Genomic DNA, 21,821 nt, shown 5'->3' on the forward strand with positions numbered 1-21,821 from the left:
AAAAAGAGTAAAGCATATTATATTCTTTCTAGAATTGGGAAATAGTTCAATAAAAACAAATTTTTATATTTTGTAAAAGCAATCAATCTTAACTATTTTATTTTTCTACAGTTATAGAACCATAATTTCAAATGTAATATATATAATAAATATATTCTCCATATCTGCCAAATTTATTCCTAGCTCTCAAAGGGTAGAAGTGGTCTAAAATCCATTATAAAGATGTGGTATAATGGAACCTCTATGAAGCTATGGTATAAGGGTATAATGGTACTCTCCCAGGGTATAGAAACAGATACAAAATAATAAAACTAGACTGAAATGGATCTTCTTATTGTTCTTTCTAATAGCATACCACATTTTTATTTCTATTAAGACCAGTGATATCTTTTGAATATTAAAAGGGAATGGTTTTACCAAAGGCCGAATGATTTCTCTGATAAGTGGATGATGATACATAATGTGGGGGGGCAAGAATGGAGGAAGGATGGATTGTATAGAGGAAAATGAGGGGTGGGGAGCGGGTGGGAAGGGAAGATAATAGAATGAGACAAACATCATTACCCTATGTACATGTATGATTACGCAAATGGTGTAACTACTTCGTGTACAACCAGAGACACGAAAGTTGTACCCCATTTGTATACAATGAATCAAAATTTTAAAAAAAGTTTTAGACAATGTAAATCTAAAAAAAAAAGGAATGGTTTTATAGAATATAGTCCTTTTCTTCCCATCACTTGAGCAGTTTCCTTTTCATCAGCACAGAGGACAAAAAATTCTATTAAAAAAACCACATCTTTAGGGCTGGGAGTGTAGCTCAGTGGAAAAGCACCTGCTTAGCATGCACAAGGCCCTGAGTTCAATCTCCAGCACCAAATGAAAATAAAACACACTTTTGTTCCAACAGAGGATTATCACCTCTTCTCAAAGAGAGTACATACTCTATCTATAGAAACACTAGAAAAAAAAATATACTATCATTGTTTACCTGTCTCCCCATCAGAGTTCCACTGCACTTTCAAAGTGCCAAGAATGTGGCAGATGTTCAATAATCTTTGAAAAATATAAATAGATACCTCTGTTTTTGTCTTCACTTTGGATGGTGTGGAGACTGCAGAAGAAGTTTTTAATTCATCTTTCAATTGTGAGATCTTTTCTCCAAGCTCTTTCAAAGTCTTCATTATATTTGCTCTTTCTTCCGGTTTCATGTTTTTGTTCTTTTCAAGCTTCGATATCAGCATCTACAAAATAAGCAGAAAAAGTAAAACTATGCTTTGTAAACTGCAGTCTTAAAAACTCAGTACTACGAATATCTTTGTAAATCAATTCTATATATCAATTCCAACATGCAAATAATAAGTTCTTATCTTACCTTTTGACATTCTATTTGTTTTTCCAACACTTCTTGCCTCTTTTTCCTCATATCCTGTTGCAGCTTCATTGCTTCCTGTATATACAGGTAAAAAAGACATTAGTAATGGATAACAAAATGTACCAATTATACATAATTCTACTATATCTCATTTCTTCTGAATTATTCCTAAGATTTTCTTTCTAATTAAAAAAAAAAAGAGAGAGATGAAACCAGGGACACAATCTTGGAGTATGTTTTCCCCAAAACTTACAGAATAAAAGAATTCACATTTGTAACTGTGCATTTAAAAAATACTTAAAATACTGGACACTTATTAGCTCTATGAGGTTTACTGACTAGAATGATGTCTTTAAAGAAAATAAAGAGCTATTTTCAACTTAACAATGTAATAAGCCAAATCCTTATTTTTGAAGCTCCAAATTTAATAAAAATGTGAGATGCAATTATAGGTTAGAAATCACCAAAATCTGAATTTTTGCCAGGAAAATTTTGCTCTCATCCCCTTAGAAGTAAATCTCTCTGAAACCATACATATAAATATCTGCTTTACTTGAAAAAAACCTCTGAGTAGCTTAAATCTAATATGACAATGAAACTAAATATGACTACACATGACTGTGTTCATAGCTATATGAATAATAACTACATAAACATTATGTTTTATGTGAAACATTATTCAACTAACAAAACCAAAAAGGATGCAGACAAAAAAATACTAAAATAAAAGTATCTGCTCTTCATTAGGTGCTGTGGGCTAGGAGTGTTGCTCAGTGGTGGAACACTTGCTTAGCATGGATCAGACCCTAGGTTGGATCTCCAGCACTACAGAAAATAAAGAATATATATTATATCTGCTTCTCGCCACTGGAAAGAAAAGGAAACATGACAGAGCAAGGCACAATGGTGCAAGCCTGTAATCCCAGCAACTCATGAGGCTGAGGCAGGAGATCTCAAATTCAAGGCTAGACTCAGCAACTTGGCAAGAACCTGTCTCAAAATAAAAAATAAAGAGGGTGGGGATGTGGGTCAGTGGTAAAGTGTCCCTGGATTCAATCCCTCGTCCTACTCCACCCTTCTCCTTTCTCCCCCCCAAAACACACACACACACACACACACACACACACACACACACACACACACGGATATATGAGAGAAAAAAATTTAGGGCTGAGGGTATAGCTCCTTGGTAGAGCATGTGCTTATTTATTAGCATGTGTGAGGTCCTAGGTTCAATCTCCAGCACCAAAAAAAAAAAAAAAAAGTTATTCCTGTGTTTGACGGGGTCACTGAAAGGCATTGTGAAACATTTTTCTGTTTTTTCATCCCTTTTTGGTTTTTGACTAAGCATTAAATGGAGAAGGTGTAAGTATTATGATGTTCTGTAACATGAACTTATTTAAAAGTATTAACATAACTTCTTAAAAATTCAATAGGTCGTTTCCTCTACAAACCAAAAAAGATTGAGATTGGTACCTGTTTTTTTTTAAGAACTTCTTGAACATCATGAGATTTAGACCCAGAACAAAGTTTTGAAGGTGTCTTTAAGTTTGAAGAGCTGTAAATCGTTTTTGGATGGCCTGGACTTGAAAATATCTATTTAAAATACAAAACAAACAAACAAAAAAACCAAGAATATGATTAAATCAAATCTTACTAATACTTATAGTTTTAAATTTCCTAGGGGTTAATGTTTTTTATTTTAAAAACTTCATTTATAAAAGCCAGCTCTTCAACCATGACTTCAACTGTCACTCAAAAGACAAAAAAGATTATTAATTTTTAGCCACAACATTTTGTTTCTAAATACAACCCATTATTTTTCTTCAAGCTTTAATTTTAAGAAAAAGAACCCCTCCCCCCCCACCTAGAACCTGGCCTACCACTCAGATCTTAGTGCCCTTTGGTTAAACACAATTTCACCGAATAGCAATAGTAGACAAAACCACTCTTCTGACTGAGATGCATCAAGACAAAAGACAAGATGACTGCATAATCATGACTGAACACAAATTAAAAACACTAACACTAGCCAAATCATAAAAATGACTGAATATCCTTCTATTCATGATCATAAAAAATGACGGATGCTTCTTTACCAACTACACTTTTAGGTTCTAGTCTACCCTTTCTTCTCAGTGATACTGGGTATTAAACTCAGGGCCTTATACACATTAGGCAAGTGCTCTACCCCTGAGTTACAGCCCCAACCTTCCCTTTCTTGGTACAACTCTACTTCTTTAAATCCTGTTCCAAAATCACCTAAATACAGCCCAAAGCTTAAAATAAATCCTTTTAAAATCCATGCTTTCATTGTGTATGACCCCTCACATTGAATAATGAATTCAGTTTGTTTGACTATGGTTGTGTACCTGGCTGTCTTTGGTTGAATTATAATAAGTTATTTTCCAGAAGCAAAATGCCAAACAAAGACCCATATTTCTTATAACTGAAAATCCTTCTAACAATCAAGATACTTCACAATTATAATCTCAATATCAATTTAATAAAATATGTGCTCATAACAAAATATAAGTACTTGGCTTACAGATTTGACTTTACAAATAACCAGGAGGCATCCATCTTCGCTATGCTGGTTTTGGTATTAGATTCCTTTCCATTTCTAAACAGATGACTCTATAATCACTCTCTCCTCTTTAAGGCACCTCTAGTAGAGCTACACAGGACACTAAAATTTATATGGTTCAAGTCTTGCCAATCACATTGCTTTTTTCTCTCCTTTTTAATTAATTTAGAATACATGATATAAGAGATGCAGAAGATAAAATTAAGAAATTCATAGAAAATGTAAAAACATACCTAAACATAAAACTTCTCTCAATCTCTATATTTAATTATCCTCAAAATTAAAACTATATTAACTATACAGGAAAGTCCCTTAGATACTACATAGCTGACATTCACATTATTACTTATTATTCAAATTAAAATCAACACCTACAATGTACAGAGCACTTATGTGTTAATAACTTCTTACTTATACTTTATTAACGACACAATTTTAATTTCCATAGAAACTCAGTTTATTGAAAAGGAAATTAATGCTTATGAGTTGTTTAACATAGCCAGTGAGACATATCGACTCAGGATTTGTCTTCAAAATCATTTTTGTTTTTCATAATGGAATTCTGGACATTCAAGAATAGACCTGTAGAAAATGCTTGCTATATCCATCACCAAGCAGCAACAATGATCAATACAGAAAATAATCTTATTAATATCCCTAATTACTACATTCTTACCCAAACACTTTACTGTATTATCTGTAATATTTCAGTTTTATCTCTAAAAGAACTTCTTTCTTTTTTCTACATAAACAACCACAATACCATAATCACCGTATATTTCCTTTAATCCACATTTTCCTTCTCCATATCTTCCTATTTTTCGTACATTACTTATTCAAGAAAACGGGGCACTTATTCCTATAGTATCCTGCATGGGTTTCAGTAAGACCCTTTAACAAGTTCCTCTGTTCCCCAAATTTCTTTTAAATCAGCAAACAGGATCTAGAGCTTTGATGATATCTTTCTCCTTTGATAATGCTCTGGTAATCTTCAACAACTTAGGGTTTGATAAAATATTCTATATCATCCATAACACCAGACTTTAGACAGCCAATTCTTCAAGGACCTAAGGTTCCTATGAATGTTACGGGTATTCATTGTCAGTGAGTTGCACCATCTTTAGACCTTTTCAGTGAAGAGAACTAGAAAACATTTGGGGGTTATTTTGTTGCCCCCCACCCTTCTTTTTAAGAAAAAGTATAAGCTGAGTCTATAATGAACTTTCAACTTAAATGCAGGTCTACAGTGTTGTTACATAATCTCCCCTTTTCAACTATTTTGAAAAATCTCAGTTGTCAATGACATCAGCTTAATTCCTGGTTTGATTTATCCTACAATGCCCACAAGTTAGTTTCAGAACACAGGCTGAGCATTCCTAAACTGAAAATCCAAAATCTGAAACATTTTAAAGCACCAAGATGATATCACAAGTGGAAAATTCCATACCATGAAACTGTTTCACACACAAAATTATTAAAAATATTGTATAAAACTACTTTCAAGCTATGATTATAAGGTATATTATGAAATATAAATGAATTTCATATTTAGACCTGAGTCCCATTCCTAAGGTATCTCATTATGTATATGGAAAGATTACAAAATCTGAAAAAATTCAAAATTGAAAATACTTCAGGTCCCAAGTATTTTGGAGAACAAATACTCAACCTGTGCCAACACTGCCAACATGAGTTTTAAAAAGAGCTTATTAAAATTGCTTTTGGGGCCTACAGGTTTAGCTAAGTGGTGGAGTATTTGCCTACTGTTCACAAAGCCCTGGGTATGATCACCAGCACTAGAAAAAATAAAAAGCTTCTTGTCCTCAGGATATATCCCATTAGGATTATATAGTCAAATCCCTGTTTTAAAGGACTCTACTATTTTTATTTTCTATTTTTTGGTATTATTTTTATTTAACTTTATACATATCAAAAGAAGATATAGTCAGTCATCTTGCTTCTTTTATACTTGCCATAATCACTGAATTTTAAACTATATAAATTAATATTTTGTTCTTCTGTATAAGCAAATATTTATGTGTTTACTGCCCCTACATTCTTATGCCAATGAAGGCCAACTACTCTGCTCAATCCTCACTCCTTTATGAAGTTACATATATTCTGTTGTATGAATGTACAACATTTTTATTTTTTTTTTTTGGGTGCTGGGGATCGAACCCAGGGCCTTGTGCTTGCAAGGCAAGCACTCTACCAAGTGAGCTATCTCCCCAGCCCCATGAATGTACAACATTTTAAAGGACATAGGCCCTACTGATAAACACTTGGGTTTCCTACAATTACAAGGAGCTTAAAATTAGTATTAGCTTGCACATATACCTTTTCATATTTTGGCTAATATATGTTTGGCCTAGATTCTCAGACTGAAGATGATAAGTTTAAAATAAATACATACATAATTTTGCCAGATACTGCTAAAATTTCCTTTCATGGTGGTTGTATCATTTAGCATTTTTCTATCAGCATCTACATTTCAGCTCTACTTGGAATTATCCTGGCTCATAAAGTAATTTAAAAGGGTCTAATTTTATCTTTTTCAAATGGCTATCTAGTTATTCCAATACCAAAAACCAAAAAACACTTTCTTTTCTTCACTGACATGGGATACTTTGTTAGAATATAAGTTCCTAGTTGCCAATGATTCAATTTCTAGACTTTCTATTATTTTTTACTTGTCTGTCTATTCATATACCAATATGTAATTGTTTTAGCTAAAGAGACTTTTTATAGTATTTTTTGGGGTAGCTCGGTTGTTGTTCTTTTTCAGGATTTCCCTTGCTCACTTATTTTTTCCAGTCATCTCCATGCTAGATATTGACTGTATAGGTATATTCCTGAAAGCAAAAGAAGCTACTTAAGACATATTTCAAAGTACAGCTTTTAGGAATAGGGGTACAGCTCAGTGGTAGAATACTTGCCCAGCTTGCATAAGGAGCTGGGTTCAGTACCCAGTACCAGTTAAAAAAAAAAAAAAGGAAATGTAACTTTTTTTTTGAATGACAGACTTCCCTTCACTATTTTTATTAATGAGGGAAAATTATTAAAGAAATGGACTATGAAAAAATATCTACCTATTAATAAGTAGCTAAAATTCTCAAATGCCTACTTAGCCTTTTTATTGGTCATGCTCAGAATCAAATCCATAGCACTCCACCACTGAGCAACATTCCCAGTCCTCCCTTAGTTAGATTTAAATGGAAAAACAACTATCTAGCAAATTTCTGTATAATTAAGGAAATTAGGAAGATAAACCTTTCACACTTAGGTCAACTGTCACACTTGCATTGATTAAGGAAATAAGATGTTACAAATCTAGATGAAAATCAATTTGTTTAGGTACTTGGGTTTTTTGCAATTACAAGGAGCTTACAATTAGTAGAAGCTTCTCTTTATGTCACTGAATGATTCTAAATATATATGAAATTCATAGAAATATACATGAAGTTCACACACCTGGCAATCCTCCCCAGCACCACTGGACTGATTCAACAAGTGTGATGCATCACTCTGGTTACCACTTGCATGTCCAAGACGATGTTTAACAGGAACTTTGTTAAGAACATATGCACCTGATGTCTGTGGTTTGCCCATCATCTGCATAAAAAAAAATAAACACATGTGTTGTAAACATTTTGAAAACACATCTAAAAATGACATAAATTTAAGACAGTGATTACCTGGGAAGAAGATAAGGAAATGAAAATGGGACAGTATGTTAATTATCCATAAAGTTTTTATTTTTGATGAAGTGGTGAATATACAATTATGGGTTGTTTTGTTTTATTTTGTTTTTGTTTTTGCCGTGCTGGGGATTGAACCCAGGGCCTTGTGCTCGTGAGAGGCAAGCACTCTACCAACTGAGCTATATCCCCAGCCTGTGTCTTTTTTTAATGATTATGTTTTATTATGCGCACATTTTTGATGTCTAAAACATTACAACAGCTGGGTATGTAGCTGAGTTGTAGAGCATGAACTTAGCATTCACGAGGCCCTGAGTTCAATGCCCAGCACAAAAAATAAATTAAATATGTAACAACAAACAGCATATACACATATATTAAAAAACTGCTAACAATTTTTAAATGTTCCCTCTAATACATAATGCTTTGAGAAAGATGGCTTAAAAACATAGTAACTTAGTGTGAAACTGTGTGAAATGATCACCTCAAAAGGCAATTTGAGGGCGGGGATTGTGGTTCAGTGATAAAGCACCTGCCTAGCACATGTGAGGCACTGGGTTCAATCCTCAGCACCACATTAAAAATAAGTAAAAATAAAGTTTTAAAAAGCCTAAGTTTAAAAAAAAAAAAAAAAAAAAAAAAAAAGCCTAAGTTTTTTTCTTTTTTTTAAAAGGCAATCTTGAGCTACATTAAAAGAACATGGTTAAATAATCACAGAGGTAACAGTATCACTCTTTTCTTCACTATTCATCCAACATCTAGGGAAAGTATTCACCTCTGGGTCCTAACATGATGTGAGATACAGACAAAAATGAATGAAGGCTTAGATGCAAAGAGCAAGATGATGCATATATAAATACACTATAAGGAATACCTTTTTGTCTTTAATCTAAATGTATTTAATATAAACATGAAAAAAACTTAGGTGGAGATTATCATTATTGTAACTAAATGGTTGTAACACATGATTTGTTCTTTCCTTCCTTCACCTATTCATTAAAATGTTGTCAAAAATAGGTACCAGGGGGCTGGAGTTGTGCCTCACTGGTAGAGCACTTGCCTAGCATGTGTGAGGCACTAGGCTTGAATCTCAGCACCATGTATGAATGAATAAAATAAAGGTCTATCAATATCTAAAAAAATATATATATATTTATATATATATATATATTAAAAAAAAAAGGGTACTAGGAGCTGGGCATGGTGGTACATGCCTTTCATCCCAATGGTTCGGGAGGCTAAAGCAGAAGGATCACAGTTTCAAAGATAACCTCAGCAACTTAGTGAAACTATAAGCAATCTGGTAAGACCCTGTCTCAAAATAAAAAAGGGTGGGGGATGTGGCTCAGTGGTTAAGCATCCCAGGTACAAAAAAAAAAAAAAAAAACAAGCACCAAGTACTGTTTAGTCACTGAATACAATAGTTAAAATCCCAATTATCTTGGAGTTTCCATTCCAGCTTGAAATGATCATAATTTTTCTATTTAAAATTTACTCATTTATTTTTGTGGTACTAGGATTGAACCCAGAGCCCCACACAGGCTAGACAAGCACTCTACCACTGAGCTATATAACCCCAGTCCCTAGGAACAGAATTTTCTTACACAATAAAAAGTAGGTCAAATATATGGATAGAAGGGAGAAATAAAACAAGTAATCTCTAAATTTAGAGTTACTCAGTGGTGGGCAGTTATTATACTTTAGTGTGCATATGAATCACTTAAGAGTACTTCTTAGCTAGGTGTGATAGTACAGGCCTGGAATCCCAGTGGTTTGCAAGGCTGAGACAAGAGGATTCCAAATTCAAGGACAGCCTCAGCAATTTAGAGAGGCCCTAAGCAAATCAGTGAGACCCTCTCTCAAAATAAAAAATAAAAAGGATTGAGGATGTAACTCTGGGTAAATTGCCCCTGGGTTAAATCCCCAGTACCCAAAAGCACCCAAAAGAGAGTACTTCTTAAACCTGTACATTTTTGAGCCCCATATCTGCGATCAACTCTATAGATTTGGTCCTACAGGTAAGGCCAGGAGTGTGCAGTTAGAACAGGGATAACAGCCTGTAGAAAGCTTGTTAAAACATGGATTCCTAGGCTTCACACTAGGATAGGATGGGTGAGGCCCAAGAATATGCATTTCTACTAATCAGACACTGATGGTTTGCAAAAAACCATGAGTACGTTTAAGGTAGAAGACTCCAGAACCAGCAGAGGATGTGGCACACACCTGTAATCCCATATACTTGGGAGGCTGAGGAAGAAGGATTGCAAGTTCAAGGTCAGCCTAGACAAAATTGTCAAGATCATTGACAATTGTCTCAAAATTAAATAAAAAGGGTTAGATATAACTCAGTGGTACAGTGCCCTAGTACTGCCAAAACAAACAAACAAACAAACAAAACAACTCCAGGAACACAAATTGAGAAGTACTGATCTAGAGGGTAGGACTAGACCTCTAATTCCTACTGAACCAGATTACCTTCTGGATACCTCCATGCACTGAAGAGGGAGGAGACTGGGGCACCAGCACCTGCTGTGGATGAAGATGTTGTGGCAGGTGATGGTGCTGCTGCGAGAGGTGACTCAATGTTTGCTGTTGTTGCAGGAGAAGCTGTGTTGGAGACTGCATTGCTGGTTGCTCATTGTTTTCCCTATGCCACAGGACTCGAATAAATCGGTTGTTTAGAACTGCTTCTGTGCTAGAAATAGCCTTCCTGGCCTCCTCATTGGTAAGGTACTGGATGAGGGCTGCCTCAGGATCACCCTTAAAAGCAACCTTTAAGAAAATAATAGAAACAACATAAATTCCCAAGAATAGAGAATAGTTAAATAAATATGATCCACTGCATGAACTAAATTATGTCCTCCCAAAAGCATAAGTTGAAGCCCTAACTGCCACTGAAACAGATCTTTTAGGAAGTAATTAAGGTTCAATGAGGTCATAAATTTGGTCCTTAATTAGATAGGTGATCTTGTGAGAAGAGGGCCAGCTATCTGTAAGCCAGGAAGAAAGCCCTCATCAGAAACCAAATTAGCTAGCTTCCATGAGAGTGAGAAATAAGTTTCAGTTGTTTATTTATTTCAGTCCATATTATTTGTTATGGCAGTATGAGAAAATTGTTGCACCTACCTAGTTTAAGCCATGTAGATTTTCCTAAATGCCATAAAGAATAATGATGTAGGAAAATTTTAAGAGAAAAAAGAGGGACATTTGGTATAATCACATATTTTGTGATTTTAAATGTGTGAAGCATTTTTCAAAAGAGATTATGTGTTGTGTATTCTTCCATATAAATATAATCAGTATGTTTTTTCATCAAAAGATAAACAGTCATTACTGCCAAGCAGCAAGATTTGGGTGATTTGTTTTTTCACTTGGGTTTAATGTATTTTCAATTATTGGTAAAACTAAACATGTACTACTTTTGTACCCAAGAGAAAAAATTACTTAAAAATTGCTCAGGGGCTGGGCAGATAGCTCAGTCGGTAGAGTGCTTGCCTTGTAAGCACAAGGCCCTGGGTTCAATCCCCAGCACCCAAAAAAAAAAAAAAAATTGCTCAAAAAGAACACTTTTTCCCCCAATATTTTGAAATACCAAGTTCCCCAATACTATTTTCTTAAATTCAGTTATATATTTTGGTTTACTAATAACCAGCAATTATCAGACTGAAATTTCAAATTAAACTAGTCTTTATGTACCCTCAATTACAGCATAACACCCAACCACGAATTCAAATATCTAAACAAGCAGACAACAAAATAAAAAGGCTAAATTTCTTTGATCCTGGATAACATATTACACTGCCTAAAATTCTTAAGATTAGAACTATTTTTATCAATTACTATTTTACCAAAATATAAAAGTCAGTTAACAGACAAGATTACAAGCTTAGAAATTACCAAAAATCTCAGTTACTTAGTTATAACACTAATGTAGGGAAGAAAGTCACTGTTATGAGACAGAACTATCTTTCAAGAAGGGCAGCAGCAAAAAAATCAAATGAATTCACAAGAACACATTCAGCTTCACAATTCTACTGTAAAGGTGGGTATACAGCTATATAGTGTAGAGTTCACAGCATTTAGAATAATAATTATCACTGACTCATTGAACAAATTCAGCTTTACAATTCTACTATAAAGGTGGTATACAGATACACACTGTGGAGTTCAGAGCGCTTAGAAGAAATGATCATAATTATGATCATTTAAGCAAGGTGAGCTGATTGAACACTTTCCAAGACACACAGAATGTATGGATTCTGTTACTGACATAGGCACATTACCTGGATATTAACAATAGTTCCAAATTTGCTGAAGTGTTCATTGAGCTTGGTAATGTTGTTCAATTCCTGAGGGATTTTCTTGACTTCTAATTTGGTGTTTGTGTACTGATTCTTTCGTAAGAATCCTGGTTTACTCTGATTGTTATTCCCTTGCCTGAAACAAATATTAATAGATCTTGGTTAATTCTCGAATTTCATGCTTTGCCAAGAGATAAATCAGCAAAGTAAACAAAATTTCTATTCATTCAAAAGTGTTTAAGTTCTTAGCATTCTTCAGAAATTACTAAGCAATTTTCACATAACCCTTATCTTAATAGAACAGGTGGAGAGAAAGAAGAGAGAACTGTGTGATATTACAAAAAAAGGTCAAATTGACATTAAAAATCATACGCTAAAAAGACCTACAACAATTACCAGAGCCTAACATTAAAGCAAGGAGAGAATACCGTATTTTCCTTTTTGGATACTGGGAATAGAACCCAAGACTGCTTTACCACATCCCCAGTCTTTTTAATTTCTTAATTTGAGACAGGGTCTCAATAAATTACCGAGGCTGGTCCTGAACTCAATTTCTCTGGCCATAGCCTCTGGAACCACTGGAATACTGGTGTGTACCACTGTACCCAGCTTAGAGCACCATATTTTGGGGGGTGGGGGTGGGAGAAGAGTGTGGGTAACAGGGACTGAACTCAGGGGGATTCAACCACTGAGCAATATCCCCAAGACCTATTCTGTATTTGATTTAGAGACAGGGTCTCATTGAGTTACTTAGCACCTTGCTTTTGCTGAAGCTGGCTTTGAACTAGGGATCCTCCCACCTCAGCCTCCCAAGCACTGGGGGTTACAGGAGTGTACCACTGTGCCTGGCACAGAGTACCACTTTTTTTTTTGGGGGGGGGGGGTGCTAGAGATCGAACCCAAGGCCTTACTGACTGAGCTACCTCCCCAGCCCCAACATTTTTTAATGATGAGTTTTTCAACGTTTGCAAAGGTACAAAGTTTTTTCTTCTTTTCTATTCATTTCTAGTGTCTCAATAATATTTAATATTGAGTTAGGTACAGAATTAAATGTTTCAAATACCTATTATGAATATTCTCTTAGCTTTTCAATTTTTAGGACATTCTAAAATTTGAGACACAGAATTTTCAAATGATGATGAATGACAACTCTTAATTTTAACAATTTACTAATGCAATCAAATCAACAAAAACACCATTAAATGTTACTAACAAGCAAATTATCTTACTTTCCCAGCCAAGGTTTCTTTGTGAGTGGCCCTTCCAAACCACTCATAGCTCTTTTTCGGCTATCTGGTTCAAGAACTACTCTGGTTATGTTGCTATTAATTGAAACAGGAACTGGTGGTTCGGTCTGGATGACAATATTAGCAGCTGTTGGAAACAAAAATTCATATTATTGAGCTTTGGGGGAATTTTAAATGATTAAAATAGTCTAAAAATTAAAAAGTACTGTGAATAGCTTTCAACTACTATCATTTCCTTTTTGGAAATGTCTAACAGCAAGAAAAATTACAATGCTTTTTTTAAAAAATAAAAATTCAAGTTAAAAAACTTAAAGCCATCCCCAATGTAATAATTAATTCAGGCATGGATCATCAATGCATTCAAAAAATTATTGGAAAGTTTACTAAAGAATTTATATGATGCCAAAGCACCACTCTACAAATTACTTACTTTTATAATAAAAAGATAGTAACAATTATCACCTTAGAGATACAATCAAACTGAGCACCATTAATGAAGGGACATTATCTGCCTTCAGATGTGATCCCACAAAAAGTTCACCATAAGAAATGGATATTACTATGGAATTATGATTCTTAAATGGACAATAATATTGTGCTTATATAGGACTATGTATTATTCTTAGATGTAAGCTAAAGGTTTTAAAGTGTCAGTATCTGTCATTTACTTTCAAGTCTTTCAAGAAAAATGTGAGGGAGGGAAGGTCAATACTACATAGTGGCATATTTTACTTATAACAGTTACACATGTCTAAAACACTATAATAATATTGTAAAACTTAATGAGTGGAAGAAGTGAACTGAACAAAAAAGTAAATCACACAAAATATATACTCTGAGTATTTTCCCCAAATTTAGCAACTCCACTAAGTAAATAACTCATTATTGGATGCAGAAGGAGGGATACAGGTGGGAAGCGCTATGTTCCACTTAATCTATGAGACAATAAGGGAAATTAGGACATAAAAACTCATTTACTTCACATGAATTTCTTGAGCAACTATTTTACAGTTCAGAAAATGTCAAAGACCTTGGGAATAAATTAGTGAATTAAATCCTGCCCTTGGAGGATTTGTGTTTTTAGAAGGTTAATGGAGGAGACACCAATTGTGATGTCATAAAGCATTTCAGAACCTGAGATGCCCTTGCTCTTTCCTTAAATAATTCTTCTGATTACCACTTCACATTGCCTAATGCTTTTCTTGATTGAAGTGCTTCGTTAAAACAATAATAATAAAGATATCTGGAGGTTAAGTGACTTATTCAAGATGACAAAGCAAGTCTTTAGTATAGAAACCACATGACTTACTTCTTCAATGACAAAGATTATCTATGAATTACTATGTTTGAATATTCACACAGACCAGACCAGGTTATTTACAAAGGGAGACATGAAATCATTGAGAACCTGAGCTTCCCACTAATTTCAGGTAATTAGGTCAACAATATGCACAACAAAGAAGGTAAGAACATATTCTTTGGAGTTAGGTAGACCTGGGTTCAAATTCCAGTTCTGGCCCTTAAAAGTTGTGTGATATTGGGCAAATTCTTTAATAATATGCCCCAGTGGTTTCACTTGTAAAAGATAAGAATGAAAACAGTATCTATTTTATGAACTGTTGTAAGGAATATAAGAGAGAAACATATATATAATATATATGCATAAATAGAAACTGATATCTACAAATTTGTTTATACAAATTTAAGTATATATACATAAGTATTAATAATATATTTATACATATAAATAAAATGCATATGAATATCATATATTTATCTATATTTGTGTGTGTGTGTGTAAAAGCACATCATAGGCACTTGGTACAATCCTAATACAAAAACTGTTTACCACAGTGGTAACAATGTTATTAATGACAGTAAAGACAAGGGAATCAAATAAGGACAGCAAAAATAGGAAATGATTAAATTATAAAAATATGTAAGTATAGCATGTGGCCACTCAAGTTGAAATTAAATGTTGGAAATCTAACTACAAGTAGTAGTAATTGGAGTCTCGCCGAACTCGTTAAATAATCTTCTTTTGGAGGGTGGCAGAAAAGAAGTTACCAATTCATATTAAAGGTAAAGACTGATGTTTAATCTTGTGGGGTTTTTTTTTCTTTTTTTTCATTTTTTTGATTTTTTTTTGTGCCTAAGCTTTGTAATAGGTTCTAAATTATGGTTGTACTCAGAATTGGTAAAAATGGTCATGATAATTTATTTGTAATGTTTTAGGTACTCAGTGGTATTAGTGTGAAACAAAACTCTCAGGATACAAAATAGGCCCTTAAATAGTTATTGGAGAGAAAGGGAACAGTCATTTTCTATACATAATACCTAGCACAATACCTAGCACAATACCTAGCACATAGCTGAAACAGTATGAGGTCCTATTCCAAGAAACCAATTAAGGAACATTATCTTATTTAGAACTAAATATATTCTAACTTTTGCCTTAAAATCACAATTAGAGATAAAATTTTAAAATATTTGAAGTGACTTCATAGTGCCCTTCAAAGAGAATATATACATACTTTTATTAATTTCTTCAAATGAGTTCAGAAATGCAAATGTAATAGCTATCTAACTATTGTATTACATTTATCACCAGAAAAAGTTTAAGACATTCTGACCTCTTGGATTTGCATCCATATCTCCAGATGTTAGACCAATCAGGTTGGGACGCTGTGTCTGTGTTCTTGAAAAAAACTGTCTATACTGTGATCTACCAGAGCTGGTAATACTAGGAGCTTCTGGGTTATAACCATCAGGTTCATAAGTATCTGAGGGAAAACAAAACAAAACATAAAACAAATCAGAAAGAGGTTAAACCAATTCTCATTACTATAAAGTAATAACTGCTAATAAATAATGATAAACATATATTCTTCAACACATATAATTACATCAACCTGCATATATTTCTTTTTGAGTTGTAGTGGACAGATACTCTCTTTGGAAGTTAAAGAAAAAACATTATCACAAAACATAAATACGCCCATTCTCAAACTCCGATATACTTACTACCAAGTTCATTCACTTAGTCATTTCTACCCTATATATTAACTACCCAATCCAAACTTCAATACACATTTCATCTATATGTATACACTATATGGAAGATTGTTGAGTTTTGTTTCTTACCGATTTCTAGGTACATTTTTAACTAGGAGGGAAACGAAAATCAACCAATTCATTTGACTATGTGTATTTCAAAGTGAAGATGTATTACCTAGTTTCATACATAAAAAATATTTCAAACAAAACATCTAGATAAATTTTATATTTACAAATACAATAATTTATCTTAATGACATTCTTCATCAATGCACTATTATTGAATTTCCTGTATTTTTCCCTATAACTAAGATTTTAATTTTTAAATTCTAAGGCTAAATAATTACTTTGTTAATGTTAAAAAATTTCTGAAGGCATTTATTTCCAAATTGTATATATTCTTTTCATCTTACATAAAAGGAAAAGGTTATAATCAACTGAAAACACTAATTTTCATAAATGTGATTTAGAAGTCCTTGTGTCCTTAAGAGGTTCACATTAAGTTTAAGCTACAAGATAAGGTACATTCAAATCTTTACTAATGGTCAGTTACTTCTACAATTTGAAGTGTAAGATCAGCAAATTATCCCCATTTAGGGATCTTTCTAGACTCCAAAGGCATTTGAAACTGCAGTGCCTGTCTAAATGAGTACTCCTAGGATTCAGAAGTCCTCAAAGCAGCAAATTTCTCACAACCTTCTTAGATTGAACCTCTCCCCTGAATATTGTGTTTCCCCTAACTTCAGATTCATGAGCAGAATTTATATCATCTCTTGCAAAAAACATAAACAGGCTACCATGAGCCTAAACAATAAAATGATATTAAAGCACAAATGATTTTGAGATATCTGGCATCAGAACTAGAACCATTAATCAGTACTCCTTCTCCCCACCTTCCCTCCATTCTTCCCCTTCTGGTTTGAAAAGACAGTACAGAGGGACATCAGCGTATTAAAAATCTTGCAAAATGTTAAACAATGTTGAAATTTATCACCAGGGCCTTTTGAAATTCATCACCAGGGCTCCCAAGAGATGACTCAGAAAATACAATCAATTATTATCACAATAATGTTCCTATACGGAATCTGCATTTCACTCTCAAAGCTTGCATTCAGCCTCAAAGTAGTCTGATGATGATTAAGAAAACCCAAACCAAACAGATTCTTTCACCTCAAGAGTTGGAAGGCTACACTTACACGTATCTGGGTTTCATATATTTAATTATTTCAGCTTCTGCTCTAAGTCCCTTCTTCATAATTTTTGTTTCAAGACAACTAAAGACAGTATTTCAGTAGAGTATGCCCTTCTGACAGAAACATGTGTTGTAATGACGGGTGGCTTAAAAGTAAATCTCAACTACTTACTTATTAAAGTTGAATGTTTAAGACTGATATAATTTGATGATGATATGTAAAATAACTTTCATGGTTTTTGTAAGTGTCTGCTCTAAAAACTATAAATATAACATACAAAATAAATGCTGTTTCGTTTTTAAAAAAAAAATCAGCAAAATATGATTAAAAGTTTTTAGCTACCACAGGCAGTACTAACAAAATCTCATACAAAGTTACAAGAAGTTTTAAAGTTACATAATCAAAAGCCCTTGTTCTATAATTCCTGGGAATACACAGAACACCATTAAACTTAAAAGTCCTTTAGTTAATTATGATGAACTGAAATCTAAAGGCAAAGTGAAAAAGATTAATTAAAGAGAAAAAAAAGAATCTTGTGACAAAGCAATCCACAGATCTTCAAAATATACACATTAACAAGAGGAAAACGTTTTTTTTTTCAAGAATCACTACATTACATTCAATTAGTCCCACAATGAGGAATAAAGAGGGGAAGGGACATTTTATCCATAATCAGTAAGAAATCAATTTTTTTGTTTCTGTTAAAGAAAAATTACCCTAGTTTTTCTTATAATATGTAACTAATTAATTAGAAACACTCAAGTACCAGGGTGCAGTGGTGCATGCCTGTAATCCCATCGGCTCAGGAGTCTAAGGTGGGAGGATCACAATTCAAAGCCAATCTCAGCAACTTAGCAATGCCCTCAAGTAACTTAGCAAGATCCTTTCTCTAAATAAAATACAAAAAAGGGCTGGGGATGTGGCTCAGTGATTAAGCAGCCCTGGGTTCAATCCCCAGCACCAAAAAAAAAAAAAAAAAAGAAGAAGAAAAAGAAAACACTCAAGTAGATACTACCTTCCTGTCTACCCAAATAGCATGACTTTGTTACTGAGGCACAGAAAGTAAATACAGAAGACACCAAAAGATGACAGACACACAGGAGGCCTATTCATCCTGCATCCAATAGAAACAAACCAAAGAAGCAGAGGAACAGAAAATAAAACAACCTAAGAGTTAAAGTGGGAATATGTGACAGCAGATAAGGGTGTCAGGTCACCTCTTAGGATGACCAGCTTAAGGTACAAACAGATCAGTACGGTGGATGGCCATCTGTAGCAAAGCTTACCTGGGACCAGAGGGGTGGGGCTGGAGACTGAGGTATGATACCCAATGGAGGATCCCATGAGGTTGCGAGGTGGCACCAAACGAGCAGCCAACAGAGGAGGCGGTGTCCCCAACTGAAGTCGCTCAGATGCAGCAGCACCATGTTCACGAGAGTACATGGGCTGTCCTATAGAGGAAAGATAGGAGGGCAGCTGGGATTGAGAGTTACGAGCTTCTCTTAGGTAATGGTATACTTCCTGAGACTTTGAGCCAAGACAGAGAAATTATACCAAAATGGGAACGGTAGTTGAGAAAGAAGTTACTGAGATTCTTTCTAACTCAAGAAAGTATAGACATGCCACTCACTGGTTAGGATGCATTCGGGTATAAAGAAAATAAGAACTATGTAGTATGATTATATAATCTCCATCTTTTAGAATCCTAAATGGAAAAACTATGTGCTAATTATGTCCAAAGCCAAACAACCAACCATGTCAAGTTACCAAAGGTCCTGAGCTATTATTCACATAGAATTTTGTATCCAATGAGATATGCAAATGATGGCTATCCAACACATACTTGCCTCAAAACCACATGATTTTTAGGTTTGCACAAAAAATACTCCCATATCTGGGAACAGAAAAGATAATAATGGAATACTATCGCAAGCATATCCTCACAGAGAATAAGAAATGTTCAAAAGAAAAATTAAATAGAAGAGCAATAATTTTTGTTATCCCCATGGGCAGGTCAAAAGAAAAACAGAAAGACAAAAACCCTAATACACAGATAAGCACTGGACATATGAAATTATCCCAGATATTAAGAACCATATTTTGAAAGAAAGCACATTTAGAGTTCATATGCATACCTATAAATACATATAAATAAATTATATTTATATACATATATACAAAATATACAAGAATACAAACACAATGAAGTCAAATTCTATAGAACAAGATCAGAAAAAGAGTAAGCATATGGGTGAGGTCCTGGATTTAATCCCTAGTACAATTTTATAAAGAGAAAAAAAAAGTAAAAAAAATTATATCAAAAAGCAAAACTTTGGGGCTGGGGAGATAGCTCAGTTGGTAGAGTGCTTGCCTTGTAAGCACAAGGCCCTGGGTTCGATCCCCAGCACCCAAAAAAAAAAAAAAAAAGCAAAACTTTCCTTTGGCTATTTAATTACTATTAAATTGAGCTGGGGACGTAGCTCAATGGCAGAGAGTTTGCTCCCTGAGTTCAATCCCCAGTACTACCAAAAGAAAAAAAAAAAGGAAAAAAAAAAAGTATATTAACTGATAACCCCATGAAACATACAAATTTAAAGTTTAGTCAGTGTTTAAGTCAGACATTCGCTATAATAGACAAACCGAAATAAAGTGAATTCAGGACGTGTGTGTGTGTGTGTGTATGGCACTGAAAAGTGAATTCAGGAGCATTTGGTCTCTGAGCTCATCTCCAGCCTTTTTTAAATTTTATTTTAAGCTGAGTGGGTCTTGCTAAATTGCTGAGGTAGGCCTTGAATTTGCAATCCTCCTGCTTTAGCCTTCCTAGATGCTGGAATTACAGCTGTGTACCACCATGTCTTAACTTCTAAAGATCTGGGGTTTTTTTTGTTTTTGTTTTTGTTTTTTTTTTGTGGTGCTGGGGATTGAACCCACGGTCTTATGCACACAAGGCAAGCTCTTTACCAACTGAGCTATATCCCCGGTCCTAAAGATCTTTAATATACCTTAACAGGACAGGCTACAAAGCAACCACTTGATTTTATAGTAAATGTTAAGGAGAAGTACATAGGACAAACTTTACTATCCTTCTTTTCCTATATATAGAGAAAAGAAGGTGATCAACCATATAATATATTAGACTACAAAATTGGGCACTTAACACCAAACCTATCAAAATTTATAATCAAAAAGGATCAACTAATCACAGTATTGTAAAAACAATTCAACATATCTTCAATGATCTAAAAATAGTTTTAAGCATGAAATACTGCAGAGAATTCCTCGTGAAAAATAACTTAGCAGAAGAATGAAGTAGAGTACTAAAGAGAAACTGGGAAGGAAGTAACCTCAGACCCTATGACAGCCTCAAATTTATGATATACCATCAGGCGTGATAGCACACAACTGCAATCCCAGCAACTCAGGAGACTGGAGCAGGAGGATCTCACATTTGAGGCCAGCCAAAGTTACTTAGGGAAACCCTCAACAACTTAGCAAGACCCTGTCTCAAAATAAAAAACAAAAAAGGACCGAGGATGTGGCACACTGGTTAAAGCATCCCTAGGTTTAATCCCCAGTACCAAACAAATAAAATTTATGAAGCACCATAAAATAGACTAAATGTATCTAATTAACAGGAACTGTCCCAAAGTAAACTGAAAATTAAAAGGCTAGTTTGCACAGTGTTTTAAAAACCACTGACAACATGCAATTCAAATACTTCAGAAAGACTATTGTTTATTCAAATAAAACCTGATTTTTCTTTATATCTATTAAGGTCCCTAGGTAGTACTTTTAAAAGAAACAGGGACTGGGGATATAGCTCAGTGGGTAGAGTGCTTGCCTTGCAAGCACAAAATCCAGGGTTCAATCCCCAGCACCACAAAAAAAAAAAAAAAAAAAAAACCACAGTGTTCTTCAGACAAAGGGCTGATTCTAGGTCAGGGCAGAAAATATCTAAGATGAGTTTGCTATACCATGGTAATCCCTTATCCTTCCAGAAGAATTCACCGAGATTAGCATTACAAAAATAAATAAAAATCCAGCAGGGGCAATAGGAAATGGCTCCAACAGGTTAAACATGAGAAAATTTGAACATTAAAAAGTACTGTAATGGAGTAAAACATTATTAAACATAATAAAAATTCATGATCTCATAATGATACTTTAAAAAAAAACAAAGGCAGGTTGGGGATATAGCTCAGTTGGTAGAGTGCTTGGCCTTACATGCACAAGGCCCTGGGTTCAATTCCCAGCACCACAGGGGGGAAAAAAATCACACACACACACACACACACACACACACACACACACACACACACACATATACAAGGAAGTCTTTTTGGAATACACAAAGTCAATTCAT

At 34.2% G+C, this 21,821-nt stretch overlaps 1 protein-coding gene across 3 annotated transcripts in view; it reads right to left on the minus strand.

Moving 5' to 3' along the window:
* Positions 1 to 21,821, minus strand: part of RBM27 (RNA binding motif protein 27) — a 73,161-nt gene that overhangs the window by 15,400 nt on the left and 35,940 nt on the right. For all 3 annotated transcript variants that reach the window (XM_079145469.1, XM_079145470.1, XM_079145468.1), the window contains exons 9-17: positions 18,745 to 18,909; positions 15,842 to 15,991; positions 13,191 to 13,335; positions 11,944 to 12,097; positions 10,136 to 10,432; positions 7,434 to 7,574; positions 2,852 to 2,971; positions 1,376 to 1,450; positions 1,080 to 1,244 (exon numbers count right to left, since the gene is read on the minus strand). In XM_079145469.1, coding sequence (XP_079001595.1) covers positions 1,080 to 1,244; positions 1,376 to 1,450; positions 2,852 to 2,971; positions 7,434 to 7,574; positions 10,136 to 10,432; positions 11,944 to 12,097; positions 13,191 to 13,335; positions 15,842 to 15,991; positions 18,745 to 18,909 — 1,412 coding nt within the window. The remainder of the gene's footprint in view (positions 1 to 1,079; positions 1,245 to 1,375; positions 1,451 to 2,851; positions 2,972 to 7,433; positions 7,575 to 10,135; positions 10,433 to 11,943; positions 12,098 to 13,190; positions 13,336 to 15,841; positions 15,992 to 18,744; positions 18,910 to 21,821) is intronic.

Source organism: Sciurus vulgaris (genome assembly GCF_902686455.1).
Source record: "Sciurus vulgaris genome assembly, chromosome: 6".
NCBI classification, from domain to species: domain Eukaryota; kingdom Metazoa; phylum Chordata; class Mammalia; order Rodentia; family Sciuridae; genus Sciurus; species Sciurus vulgaris.